Source organism: Sceloporus undulatus, chromosome 7 (assembly GCF_019175285.1).
Source record: "Sceloporus undulatus isolate JIND9_A2432 ecotype Alabama chromosome 7, SceUnd_v1.1, whole genome shotgun sequence".
Classification (NCBI taxonomy): domain Eukaryota; kingdom Metazoa; phylum Chordata; class Lepidosauria; order Squamata; family Phrynosomatidae; genus Sceloporus; species Sceloporus undulatus.
In genome coordinates, this window is record NC_056528.1 from 22083061 (window position 1) to 22097415 (window position 14355).

General features: G+C 41.6%; 1 protein-coding gene across 1 annotated transcript in view; it reads right to left on the reverse strand.

Annotated features, from left to right (window-relative positions):
- Positions 1 to 8719: 8719 nt before the first annotated feature.
- The window catches only part of MED27 (mediator complex subunit 27), a 103795-nt gene continuing 98159 nt past the window's right edge, over positions 8720 to 14355 (reverse strand). The window contains exon 8 of the mRNA XM_042478990.1: positions 8720 to 9267. Coding sequence (XP_042334924.1) covers positions 9133 to 9267 — 135 coding nt within the window. The 3' untranslated portion in view covers positions 8720 to 9132. The remainder of the gene's footprint in view (positions 9268 to 14355) is intronic.

Below are 14355 nucleotides of genomic sequence, written 5' to 3' on the forward strand. Positions count from 1 at the left end.
TCCTGCATGGCAGAGGCTCAGCTTAGATGGCCCTTTGTGTCCTTCCAACTCATTGATTTTATGACAGCTTGCACTGACTGGCAGCAACTCTCCAAAGTTTCAGCCAGGAATAATTCCCATTACATGCAGAGATGCCAGGAACTGAACCTGGGACCTTGGACAAGCAAGTCAGAGACTTCACTACTAAGCTGTGCCACTTCCAAATAATAATAATCCTCCTGGCCTGGACAATGTTGCATCCTCTCCTCCTTGATCTGATCTTGAGCAGGCAGTAACAGTGGAGTTCAGAACAGATGAGGTTTCCCAAAAGAGAGATACTGAGGCACAATTTCAAACTGCTCCAACAAGGAGGAAAATTGGGAAGCGTCTCAAGAAACCAGGATAGATGACCAAAAGGGCCTTTTTTTGGGGTGGGGTATGTCCATAGCAAAAGGAAGAAGGGAATAGTAGAGGCACTACCTGGAGAAGATGGCAAAATGCTAACAGAAGACAGAGACAAGGCAGAACTACTCAACACCTTCTTTGCCTCAGTCTTCTCACAAAAGGAAAAAGGTGTTCAACCTGAGGAAAAAATGGAGCAGAGGACAGAACAGAGGAAATTCAGCACAGAGTAAGTAAAATGGCAATACAGGAATACTTGGTTAATCTAAATGAATTCATATCTTGAGATCCAGATGAACTACATCCAAGGCTATTAAAAGAACTGATGCACCAGCTAAAAAGGCCAATGTGATTCTAGAAAAGTTCTGGTGGTGCAGTGGTTAAATGCTTGTACTGCAGCCACTGACTCATAAATGACAAGGTTGTGAGTTCAGTCCCAGCCAGGGGCTCAGGGTCCACTCAGCCTGGCATCCTTCTGTAGGTTGCTAAAATGAGTACCCAGGTTGTTGGGGGCAATTAGCTTACACTTTGTAAAACCACTTAGGGAGTGCTTAAGTGCACTGATAAGCAGTATAGAAATGTACTTGCTATTGCTATGGCTAAGCTGCATCAGTGGAAGCATCCTGTCCAGATCAAGGGAAGTTCTGGGCACCACAATTCAAAAAGGATGTCTACAGGCTGGAGCGTGTCCAAAGGAAGGCAACTAAAATGGTGAAGAGTCTGGAAACCATGCCCTATGATGAGTGATTTAGGGAGCTTGATATGTTTAGCTTGGGGGAAAGATGATTAAGAAGTGATATGATAGCCCTGTTTAAATATTAGAAGGGAGGTCATATTGAGGAGGGAGCAAGCTTGTTTTCTGCTGCTCCAGAGAACAGAACCAAGAACAATGGATGCAAGTTGCAGGAAAAGAGATTCCAGCTCAACATTAGGAGGAACGTCCTGACAGTAAGGGCTGTTCGACAGTGGAACAAACTCCCTCGGAGTGTAGTGGAGTCTCCTTCTTTGGAGGTCTTCAGAGGCTGGATGGCCATCTGTCGGGGATGCTTTGATTGTGAGTTTTTGCATGGCAGGGGGTTGGACTGGATGGCCCTTGTGGTTTCTTCCCATTCTATGATTCTGTGATTCTAGATTCAATTTGATTCTGACAGATTTTATAGCAACCAAAGTAAGCTGGGGAGAAATAGGGAAGTGGGAGGAGGACCGAAAAACAGGCTATTTTAAAAGTTCCTGAAATGTGAGATGACAGGATTGAGAGGGACTATCCCTGCTAAATTGGGACAGTTGGAGAGGAAAGAAGGGTGCCAGTTGTTGAATGAAAGACAGCAGCCATTCAAAGGAGGGGTGTGTGAAGGAAACTGATGGCCATTTACTGATCAACCAGGCAATGCCGTTACGCCTAGGTACTCAGAAGGCCATTGGGGCTTCCGCGCATGCAAGTGCATGTGCATGGGATCACAGCATAAAATCAATTAAAAAGGAGAAGACTAATCAATAGGAACAAAATCTATAACCGGTTGACTGCCCTAATAATTACTAGTTATTTGAATAATTCATTATGTCTGTCTGAATAGCTCTTATGCTCTTAGTGTATAAATGCTGAGCACAGACTTTAATCATTTATTATGACACTCATTTAAAAGAAATGTGTTAGAGAGGAGTAACAAATAAATCAGTGTGTGTGTGTGTGTCTGTGTGTGTTTGTAATTTGGCTGAATATTACTGTTCTACAGAAGCATGTGCATTTTTGTCATCCATAACAAGATGTGAGATTAGGCATTAAGATTAATCAAAAAGCAGTTGGGAAACATTAAGATTGTAACATTTCTGAGTGAACCTTGCAGGAATTAAGACCTATATATAAACATCCGATGCTGAGATGAAGGGAACCACAGCAGTGCGTTGGCTAAAAATATAAGATGTGAGCCAGAAAAGCCCCTTGTCTGAATTATCGCTTAGCTAGGAATTTAACATGGTTTGTTCTCCCACTCAGTTGAAACCTGCTTCAACAGTATCAGCTGAAACACCATTATTGTTTTTGATAGTATCAGAGTTTGTAATGCGTAGTATTAGAGAGGATTCAAATACAGAGGCGGTTAAAATAATAAAAAAAAGAATTTAGAATCATAGAATCATAGAATTTAAATCAAGAGCATTTGCGGATGACTTCCTCCTTACCCTGGCCAACCAAGTCAAAAATGTAAAGCATATGCTAGATAATTTGGAATGATTTAGTTTAGCCATGGGTTTAAGTATACGTAATAAACTTGATGAAGGAAGAAAAAGAGGAAGAGATGAGGAAAGCTCACTTTTGAATTGATAACACGGTGAACGATTTAGGAAAACATGAACAATGAAAAAATGTGGATCTGTTTAAAAACAACTGTTTGTTTGACAGTGGAACACACTCCTTCCTTGGAGTGTAATGGAGTCTCCCTCCTTGGAGGGCTTTAAACAGAGGCTGGATCTGTCAATGGGGATGCTTTGATTGAGATTTCCTGCATGGCAGAATGGGGTTGAACTGGATGAATCATAGAATCATAGAATCGTAGTGTTGTAAGAGACCACAAGGGCCATCCAGTCCAACCCCTGCCATGCAGGAAATCACAATCAAAGCATCCCCGACAGATGGCCATCCAGCCTCTGTTTGAAGACTTCTAAGGAAGGAGACTCCACTACACTCCGAGGGACTTCTTGGGGTCTCTTCCAACTCTAGGATTCTATGAAATGTTTGAAGGTGTATCATACTGAGGATGGAGCACACTTGTCTTCTGCAGCTACTGAGAATAGGATACTCTGAGCAATGGATTAAAACTGCAAGAAAAGAGATTCCACCTAGAATCATAGCATCACAGATTCCTATATTTGGAAGTGACCTCAATGGCCATCCTGTCCAAGCCCCTTTGGCCATGCAGGGATACACAAGCAAAGCATTCCCTCTGACAGATGGCCATTAGGCTCTGATGAAAGACCTCCAAAGAAGGAGACTGCATCTCTCTCTGAGAGAGTGTATTCCAGTGGTGAACAGCTCTTACCATCAGGAAGGTCTTCTTCATGTTGAGGTGCAATCTCTTTTCCTGCAGCTTGAATCCATCCTCTGCCTGAGAAAGCGGTGAAGTCCGCTTCTTTGGAGGTTTTTAAGCAGAAATAGCCATCTCTCAGGAAGGCTTTGACAGTGATGGCACTTGGGGTCCCTTCCAACTTTATGATTCTCTAATTCTATCTCACTTTCTGACTTGGATTCCATCCTTATTATTGCATGCTGAAACCGATAACTGGGTGCCGTCGCTTCTCAGAACTGAAGGAAAAGATTCGCAGCATATGACCTCCGCGCACGGCGCACTTGTCTTTCACGTATTAAGAAGTATCAAAACAAGTTTTCTACCCCCCTTTTCTGGTTTTGATCACACTTCTTTTTAACTAAAGCTAAGGGAAAACAACATCACTCAACCATTAGTTCTCAGTCAAAGAATAAGATGAAGACTAAACAAACCACCACCAGAAAAGTTTTTCACACAATAATTAATAGCTGCCTCCCAAACTGGTCAAGAATGTTGCACAAGCTAAATATTAAAAAAGCTAAGCATAAAGGCAGAGTACAAAGAATTGAAGGAGGCTTCTTGTCTAAACTGGAATTCTAGAAGCCGCCATCCCTTTTCTCAAACAAATGGATATATAGAAGCATCCCCCCTCCTTCGCTGTCCTGCAATTCTTCTTTTCATTTCCTTTTGAATAAGCATTAGTTCAGAAGGATGATCGGTGGGATCTCTTCCAGAGGAAATTGCATTTATCCCAGATCACATCTTTCTCTCTGTGTGTGCATGCACAAGCAAATATGCCACACTGACAACGTATCTGACGGCACAGCGTGTGCACATCTCTTCGGGCATAAAAAGTACTGAATTCAATGGGAATAATTTCCAGGTACTGTGTATAGAACTGAAGCCCACTGTTCTTTTTCACACATTTGCATTCCTTCTGCATTGTGAATTAGTCTGCAATAACACAGAGGGGCAGGTGGCAGAAATGTGGTGTTTAATAATAGAATCATAGAGTTGGAAGAAACTACAAGGGCCACCGAGTCCAACTCTGTGCCATGCAGGAAATCACAATCAAAGCATCCCCATTGACAGATGGCCATCCAGCCTCTGTTTAAAAACCTCCAAAGAAAGACACTCCACCACTTTCCAAGGAAGAGTGTTCCACTGTCAAACAGCTCTTACTGTCAGGACATTCCTTCTAATGTTGAGGTGGAACCTCTTTTCCTGGAGCTTGCATCCATTGTTCCAGGTCCTATTCTCCGGAGCAGCAGAAAATAAGCTTGCTCCATCCTCAATGTGAAACCTTAAACAGGGCTATCGTATCAGGTCTTAACTGTCTCTTCTTCAGGCTAAACATAGAAGTTTACATCTCACTAAACTAAAATGAACCAAGCAAACACTGGTAAAGGGGCTATTACTCCTGGGAAGGTGATGCAGAAAACTGGCTGTGACAGGTTTCCCAGGCAATCTGAGGACAAAGCAGCTTGTATTCACTCAGCCTTTCTGGGGTATAAACCCCCTCCAGTTAGAATTAGGCTTCTAGCTCTGCCCCCCAGTGACCACAGAAGTCTTAAAAAGTTTAACCAAAATGGCCACAGAAAACCAGCCTTTCCTCTAGCAAGGTATAATCTAGAAATCCTCCACCAGCAGTTATATGGCATTGCCTTCTAAATGTTTGTGGATTGTTATTTCCCTTTGGAGAGGCAAGGTTGCCAGATCAGTATGTGATAACCCAGAGTTTCAGTCCCAGTTAGCACTGGTAAGGCACGAAGGCATTCTTAGATATTGTTTTAGTTCCTATGGGAGAGGGAACCCAAAAGGGCAGCGGTTCTCTGAGCAGAAACCCAAAGACCTTTGGTTAGAAAATTAAAAAGTTGCTTGCCGTGGCTTGATAGCTTAATCAGCCGATCAATACTGTTCACAGGGCAGGCAAGGAAGGAGCAGCGAGTCACTATGAAAAATGCATAAGAGGACAAAGGAGACCCAGGAGCAGAAAATTAAAAAAAGGTGGCCTGTTACATTTGTCCAATATCACAGGAGAAATCAAAGGGGTTTGTTGGTGTTTGGTACGAAGAGCATGAACACCCCATGCTTGTTGTGGGAGTGGAGGAAAGGAATTGAAATGCACACTACACACCAGCTGACAGTTTCTGGCTTGCAAAACGCAGCTCATGCTAATTAAGTTGCTTTCTTAAAGATGGATTTTGCAAGCTGTAGCATTTTTCAAGATCTACAAGATCAAGAAAAGGAGGAGGGTGTTTTTTCCCTATTTAATGGGAACTCACAACAAATCCATCTTATGCGCTTGCTCCAACTACCAGAAGGCAACTTTAATAAGATGATGAAGAAAAAATACTTGGGAGTATATATTTAAGGGACGAGGAAGGAGGAAGCCTTTACAATAATGGCAGCGTAACAGACCAACATTTTAAAACATAATTCCAAAAATGTTTAACATTATTGCATAGTAACCATATATGAATCATAGTTCCCTTATTCCTACAACCTCTCCAACATTGCTGGGGGAACAAATGGATCAGTTTACAAAGCTTCAATGGAGTGAAGTACCAATTGTGCAATAGAAATGCTCTCTAACGGAAGCTGATGGTGGCAGGTTCAACAACTTTGCCCACTGGTCTCAGACGTTGGTGTAACTGTATTCAGTTCATTTCCCATCAGGTTCTCAGCCTTGACCTCATATTATACAACAACTCTATTAGATTTGTGTACATTATTGGGCCAAGTTTCCTAGATTGCAAATTTGCTTTCAGGCAAAGGTCTTCAAAACACCTGAGATTTTGGGAATCATCTTTTTAAAATATACGATGGGAAAGTAACTCATGGTTTCTAGACCCTTCACCATTTTGGTCACTGTCCTCTAAGACACCTTCCAGCTTGTCTTGATGTTTCCTTATCCATTTCTTACAAAATAAATTAAAAACACACTTTTTTTGGTAATAAGCTTTGCTAAACGTCCTCGCCTTGTACTTCATTATTCCTCAAGCACATCTTGCCTTGTTTTTGATCTGGTTAAACAGAACGAACTGAAAGGTCTCTGAGCAGTCTCTTTCAGGATGTGGTTTGAAAGACAAGTAGATTTTTTGCCAGAACAGGTTCTGACAGGAAGAGTTCCAATCCAAATTTGCTCACCCCTGCAAACAGCTCCTCAGTCCTTGCAGTTTAACTCAAAGAAGGTGGCTTACTGTTTCAAAAATCCAGACTGGGTGTCTCAAGTTGCAGCACCAAACTCTTCCACTGCCAAGGTCATTTCAGGATTCTCCCTGACTTTGCACGGAAAATGTTTTGACATATAGTACACAGAATAGTCTATTTTGGTCAATTTCAGGGTTGCAACTGTTCATTTGCAAGCATTTAAGCATTCTGTTTCCACATTAATCTGCAACTGAATGAAATTTGCAAGAAAACTTGTGCTGAAATGCCTCACTGTTGTTGTGGTATGCCTTCAAGTCATATCCGAATTATGGCAACCCTAAGGCAACCTATTACAGGGTTTTTTTTGGCAAGATTTGGTCACAGGATTGCCATTGACATGCTCTGAGACTGAAAGTGTGTGACTTGTCTAAGATTACCCATGGGTTTCATGTTCACGCGGGGATTCGAACTCTGTCCCAACATTTCAAACCACTATGCCACACTGGCTCTTTATCACTTCTTAAAAAATATTCCAAGTTTATGAATTAATTTAACCTCAGGTAGACATTCCCATCCTAAAATGTGCATTTTTACTCCACGTTGAAATGGGAATTGTACCAAAGAATCCAGAGATGTGTCAAAATTTAAGAGATCTTTATGTCTTGCCATGCATATTTTTTGGGAGGGGCTATGGCTAGTTTGCATCAGAATTCATACAAGTAAAAATGCTTACACATCCTTCGATCTAACAGAGTCCAAACTGTGCTAAGCTACACAACCAGCAAAATAGTGTGCTGTGAGAAACGTGGAATATTTATGAACATAAAATAGTAATAATACATGATTCCAATGAAAAATGCTTTTGCAAACATTCTTTTTTATTATTATGATTTTAGCAAAGAGGAAACATATCTGTTTCTCCCCTCCCAAAAGAATGTGACAGATTGCTGCTGGTTTTGCTTTCACACATGGGGGGAAAACAGCATCAGAGCCCTATCCTGCCTCTAATCCAACTGCTCTAGTGGAGCCCTTCTTCTTGATTCTATGCCAACTGAGCAGACACATCATGATAACTGGCTTTAATGGCAAGAGAATGAATTAAAGCAACACTGGAAGTGTGAGCCAGAGGTTCTTACCCTGCTTGTCCTGGTAGGTTTCAATGGAAAGGCGATCGTCAAAAGTTCAGACAGGGACAGATGTTCGCATTTCCACAGGAACCATCACGTTCACACTTTTCCAAATCAGGAGGTGAAGCAGAAGGCAGCTGCCCTTCTGCATTCACACTTCCCAGGATTTTCTGAGGCAATGCTCTGAACAGTAATGACACACAGAAATGTGTCTGTTAGGACAAAGTGAACAAAAAAGGCATACAGCATTGGGGGCAGGAATTGAAACTTTATTATCTTAAGACAAACTGCTTGAAAAAACTACATATCCATGTGCAGAAATTAATATTTTTGTGCAGACAATTAAAATGGTACCAGAGGGAAAATGGAACCAGAACATATTTATGATGGGTAAAATGAAAAATCAAGAGAAATCAAAGCTGTCTGATTTCTACATGGGTTCTCTTTTATAGCTCTCCTACAGTCCCTCCACTCCTGACTTGGGCCAGTATGAAAAAATGGCATATACTATTATTTTTAGAGATCTTGGAGCACCTTTGAGACTAATCTCATTTGGGCTGATCTTTGTGGGCTTCCAATTGTATGACAGGCCAGGACTTCACTTCCCTCAGCTCCGTCCGTTCTGCCAGTCTCCCTGAAATTAAGTTTTAAGTGTAAAATTCATGTTGACATAAAAAGGTATTAGTAATCAAAGTAACTTTGGAGATAAATTGAAGGGTGGAGGTATCGTTTTTTGCACCCAGCACTTGCAGAGAGGTCAAAGGTCCATCTCAAGCTTTTAGGAGCACAGCAAAGGGCTTGCATCACAATCAGAATCCACTTGCCACAAATACTATTGTAATTTTGACATATTGTGTCTTTATTTTCATGGCACAATAATTAAGAATTGAACATCAGGAAAAGCACATTTCACTTTTAAACCTCAAGTTAAATAATTTTGAGGGGGGGGGAAGCACAATGGAAACAGCCACAGTGAATAGCCTTCAGAGAAGGGAAAGGCAGTAATAGAAGCCAAGAGACAGTTGAATATCAACTTTTATTCATACAAAAAAAACTTACTAGAATGCAGAGTAATTTTTGGACAAAACATACAGTTTCTTAAGAGCATTCTTAAGAAATATAACAACAGGTATTGGCTGATCTCAGTGGATCACTTCAGTATTTGAAGCGGAGCACCTTTGAAAGACAATCTTGGAGAGTAACACCACATTCCTTTTGGCCCCTGTGGGTTTAGCTGAACTAAGTCAAAGTCATTGCCAGGAAATGGATCAGGACTCCCTGCTATCAAACACTCTAGGGCGCTTTTTGTACTACCTGATCCTGTTAAGGGAGGAAATACACTTAGAGCCAGCAGAATGAAAAGAGAGAGGGGGACCTCTCCACACCTCTCGCCCTAGATTTCTCATGCTCCACCACATACACATGGTGTGCTACTGTCTACATGTGTCATGGAAGGCTTCCAGAGTCCGAAAATCCCGCCATGTGGGAGGTAGACCATCTTGTAGAAACTTTCCGCAGCGCTGGCAGGGAGCCTGAAAGAGCTTTGTGTAACTTCTTAGCCATGTCTAAAAAAGAAAAAGAAAGAAGTGAGTAAACCAAATGCGGGCATTCCCAATGTCACCACCTCTGCTGAGGCCAATGATGCAGAGGACAGGAAATGTACCCTGGCTTGAGCCCAGACTCAGGCAGAATGGAGGTGAGAAAGAGTCATGCCAGAGAGAGACGGAAAGGAAAAAATCTGCAGAAAACCACAAGGTCACAGTATAGCTGATAGTCCACTTTACTGGCATGCCTGTTTTCTCTTACTCTCGATAAGCAACAACATAAATAGAAATTCCTGCAGCGACAAGCAGGTATTTGAAACTAAAGGGTCACCATGGACAGCTGGAATTTCCTCCTGCCTAGACTGAAATCAAATTCCAGTTGACCATTCACTCACAAAAGTGACCTTGTCAATATAAGCTTGCCTCTTGTATTCGGATATCATCTGTTCAAGTCACAGCACAGAAATGCAAACATGTACTGCTATGTAGCCACATTTTGAAAACTAGTTTTGCATATAGCCTTTCTCATTTTTGTGCTTTGCATCTTGCGAAGGATATGATTTCCATGGCCAACATGGATTTTAACATTTTTCATCACCGGGAACCCTGATTAGACTAGAGTCTTGGGATGCTAGCAGAGACCTTGAGACTTCATGGCCAGTATATCTGATAGTGTCTAAAAGTAACATGCATGTTTACTGAGACCTATCCCAATCGGCCTTATCCATCACACTGGCAATGGGGAGCCCCTCTCTCTTCAGATATTTTAGCCTAAAATGCCATCATCCACACCTGCCAAACCCAATGGTAAGGGAACGTGCAAATAATTAGTCCAAAACCTCTGGAGGACCAAGTCTCCATCGAGTTACCCACATGGACTTTGTTTATATTTGTTCAAAATCAGCTGGACAAGGAAAATGAAGTGTTCCAACTTTTCTTAATCACAGCAGTAAGATTTATAGCAGTAGTGGGAATCATGTGGCACTGCAACCACCACCAGTCCTTGCCAGCAAATGGTGATGAAAGTTACACTTCTAAAACAACTGGCAGGCTGCACAATCCCCACCCTTGACTTCGGTACGTTCAACTAATATTGCTGAACAACTGAGAATCAGAAATCCTGGTTAATCTACCTTGAATTACCCAGTGACCTACCAGGAGATTTGCCGCTACCTTCTGTTTACCTCTGCTTTACACTGGGTTGTGGTCTTGTCTATATAGCAACCTGAAGGGCCTGGCTACTTTTTATCACTCTGATCTGACAGCAGGATCTTTACTTACAGGTGAGATGACTGTGTGGATATTTGTTCCTGCTAGGGCCAAGAGAACACTGGATTCTGCAGGCTCTAAACCACCCATGGGTTGCAAAAGTGCACATCTGAACTCACATTAGATCACCCAGTGAGTGGATACTATAAATGAACTGGGTAAAACACTCTGAGAGGCTTGAACCATGGCAAGATTACGGACATTTGGGCAGCAGGCCTCTACAATCTCCTCTCCTTCATGCAAGGACTTCATTTAATTAGAACTGCATTCACTGTCAGTTAATTTGCTTTCATTTAATGAAAACTGCATGCCATGAGTGAAATGGTTCAAAAATATTTCAGTGTATTAAATAATGCAAAGGGGGTGGGAATCATATGTCCCCTCCACATGTTGTTGTACTTTACTCCCAGCCTTCCTCACCATAGTTTATGCTGGCTAAGACTGATGGAAGTTGCAGGCCAACAACATCTGGAGGGCTGCAGAATTTTAAAGAGAGAAACCATATAGGAACGGCTGCTCTGACTCTCTTACATGGTTCTCTTGTTGAAACATTACCAGACCAGGAGAGGCACCAAGATGTAGTCACTGAGATTGTCAGAGACCATTGCTTTGATTATATAGTGGATGACAAAAGGATATACAAATCATGACAGTGTCATCCGCTACCAGAACCTTAAAAAAAAGCAGTAGGGAGCAGGGCGGTTAAAAGATATGGTCTTTCTAGGTATTTGGAGGTCCCCAGTCTGATGATATGGCCAATCTCAGCCAGAAATATAGGGTTCACTATTATTTCCAATTTTCTCCATCCCCGTTAAGTCTGGGAATGCATCTCTCGCAGATATGAGGGTCGTACTGTATTTGAGTCTTTTTCTCCCTTATTACCTTTTAGCTTGTAGGTTAACTTCTCAGAGAGAACCAAAGATCAAATTCTATTTAGCCAGGCTCTTTGCAATAGATTTTGTGCCAACTTCCAATTTTTTGCTATTTCAGCTCTAGGTGCGGCCAAAAGCATTCCAATCAGCTCTTTATGAGATAATTGCTTATTTTCTCCTCCCCAAACTGAAAGTAATAGACATTCTCCCTGAGGAGCAATCTTCTGTCATGCATGAGATAAAAATCTATTACTTGATTCCAGAACTCTTTTACCTTTGGCTTTCTAGCCACAGATGGCTTGTTTGGTGTGGACACAGGAGAGAACTTTCTTAAAGGCTGCTCCCAGGTGATGGGGTTTCCTTCCATGGGAAGTTTAGTTCGCCTCTTCTCTGCTCTTTCTGCTGGCAAGATGCTGGGGCTTAAATTATGTGGCAGAAGGGTGTTTTAAATGCAGTATGCCATGCCATTTTCTTTTTAGCCTTTAATTACACTGTATATGTGTTTTTAAACTGTTTTAATTATGGGCTTTTAAAACAGAATTGGCTGTTTGTTTTTTAACTTCTGTAAAATAAGACTTTAGCTGGGCTTTGTTTTAAATTTCTGTAGGCTATTTCGAATCCTTTGCTAGGAGAAAGGCAGGGTTACAAATATAATAAAATAATGTGTCATTTTTGCTGCAACCTTACCAACATTTTGCACTTCCATTTTTGTCAATCCCTGGCTTTAGTGCAAAATGGCAGTTCGCTTGTCACAGGTTGCCTGATTTGCTTTACCAGATGTGCCAGGGATAGAACTGGGACGTTCTGTGGAGAGAACAGTCCTCCTGCCACCTGGCTATGGTCATACATAGTTTGGCTTTAAGCATAAGGGCAGATTGTGCGGTCAAGTAACTTCCAACTTCAGCTGCATTTCAATAGGTAGGCACTGGAGGACATCTCTGCCCTGTGGCCTTGGGATGGCAGGAGGGAGGGCAAAGCAAACAAAAAAATGCTGAGCAAGGTGATTTGAAGCTAAGTTTATGCCCCGTTGGTCATTCTTACAATTCAGTGGGGGGATCAACATTATGTAACTCAATTTCAAATTCAAGGAGAATACACAACTAAAAAAAGCTTCCAAGACAAGTTGATTTGTGCCATGAAGGATGTTCATGAATCTTGTAATCTGAAGTCCTATTGAATTATGTCGATAAGAGAAAATTGTTCTCTGAAGAAGAGGTTGGTCACATTTATTGAAACAAATCCTTCTGTTTTCATCTGAGCTCCCTCTCAATCTTGGCTGTCAATAGTTTCCCCCAAGAAGAACCAAGGCCTGCTCTTGCAGCAAAGGCGCTGATGGCAACCAAATGGCACGATTTCAGTTTACTGTGGCATTGTCTCATTACTGAAAGCAGCTGAAATTTTCTGAACTTGTTTAAAAACAGTACATCAGGTCAAATTACACGTTTAAAACATCTGCTGGAATGAGGTGGAGGTTGGAAAAGGGACAGCCCCCATTTCTGTCTGGATAATTAAGACTCCACTACATCCTGTCAACTGGATTGCACACCTGATATGCAAGACATCAACTGTTATTGGCACTTGGGATGAACATCCTGGCTTTGCTTTCTTAAAAGTTATCACTAGTGTTTTAGCAAATCGATACTGCAAACCTATAGCTTAGGCAAATGTGCCCACCCAGTCACTATGCATTAATTTTCAGATGCACACTTCACTGGGGGACTGAGTTCATGACTGGATGCCGCTCATCAAATGTGCATTTGCCGATAAAGAACTCTTCAAAGCAAAATGGGATGTAGCAAGGAAAGTGCTTCATTCATATAGAATTTAGCCAGGCAGCCCAAGTGAATGTTCTGGTAGGTTTTTTGTACTTCAGGTGCTCTTGCAACCTTTCACAAAATGTGGTAGTGGTGAGGAGGAGGGGCACAGGGTCTATTTGAGTGGATAAAGATGCTTTAAATTTTCATTTGCCATTCTACTTTGCACTAGGTCTCTTAAGACCTGTACCCAAGCTCTGTCAACTAGAGGATGGGGCAGTGATCTGTAGAAACATACTCTTGAAAGGCACAAGCTCTTCCATGACATGTAACTTTCCTTTCCTATGTCTTTTTTGTGAAGCTTTTCTGTATTAAACCAGTTCATTGATTCATCTGAGCCTAGGACTAATGGCAGTGGTTCTTCAAGATGGTATTATACTTTCAATAAAAGTATAGGCAGTCTGTTACCTATTATTTTAATACAGATACAGTTCAATAACTTAGTGCACCCAATGCTTGCTTGTGGCAGCTCTTTGGGGGTCCCAGGCAGACAAGCCCCTCCTGGTGCAGCAACAAGAGATCCGTTTTCACCAGAACCTGGGACCTTCTGCATACAAAGCACACTTTAGAACCCACTCTTACAGTAGCCATCACTATGGCTAAGCATGTAGAGAGATCATGTAGCACCTTTAAGACTAACTGAAAGAAAGAAGTTGGCAGCATGAGCTTTCATAGACTTCAGTTCACTTCTTCAGATGCTTTTGGTTCTAAAGATTCTACAGACTAACACTGCTATATCTTTGAATTCTATGGCTAATCATGGCTCTTCTTTAACTCAGAATACAAAACTGCAATGTGAGGCTAGTTTTAGTCCTTTCCATCTTGATGTTTTTTTCCCTGCCTTTCTAAAGCAATTCTCTCATGTACAAAGTGTTATATGAGAGACTGAGTATGCCAGCCTGAGGTAACTTGTACTTCTTGCTTTCCATTTGTCTTGGCTCACTGTTACAGACATTTGTCCCCCTCTTTCTCCTTTTTCAACAATGTTGCCTCGCACAACTGAACTGTAGGGTTAGGTTTTAAATTCCCTGTTTTGGAGAGACTCTAATGTAACTTTTTAATGAGAGGTAATGCTCCATGCTTCTCTGAAACGGAGTATGATTTGGATCATGACAATCAATACCCAACATCTTGTCATCAACTCTCTTGCAAAC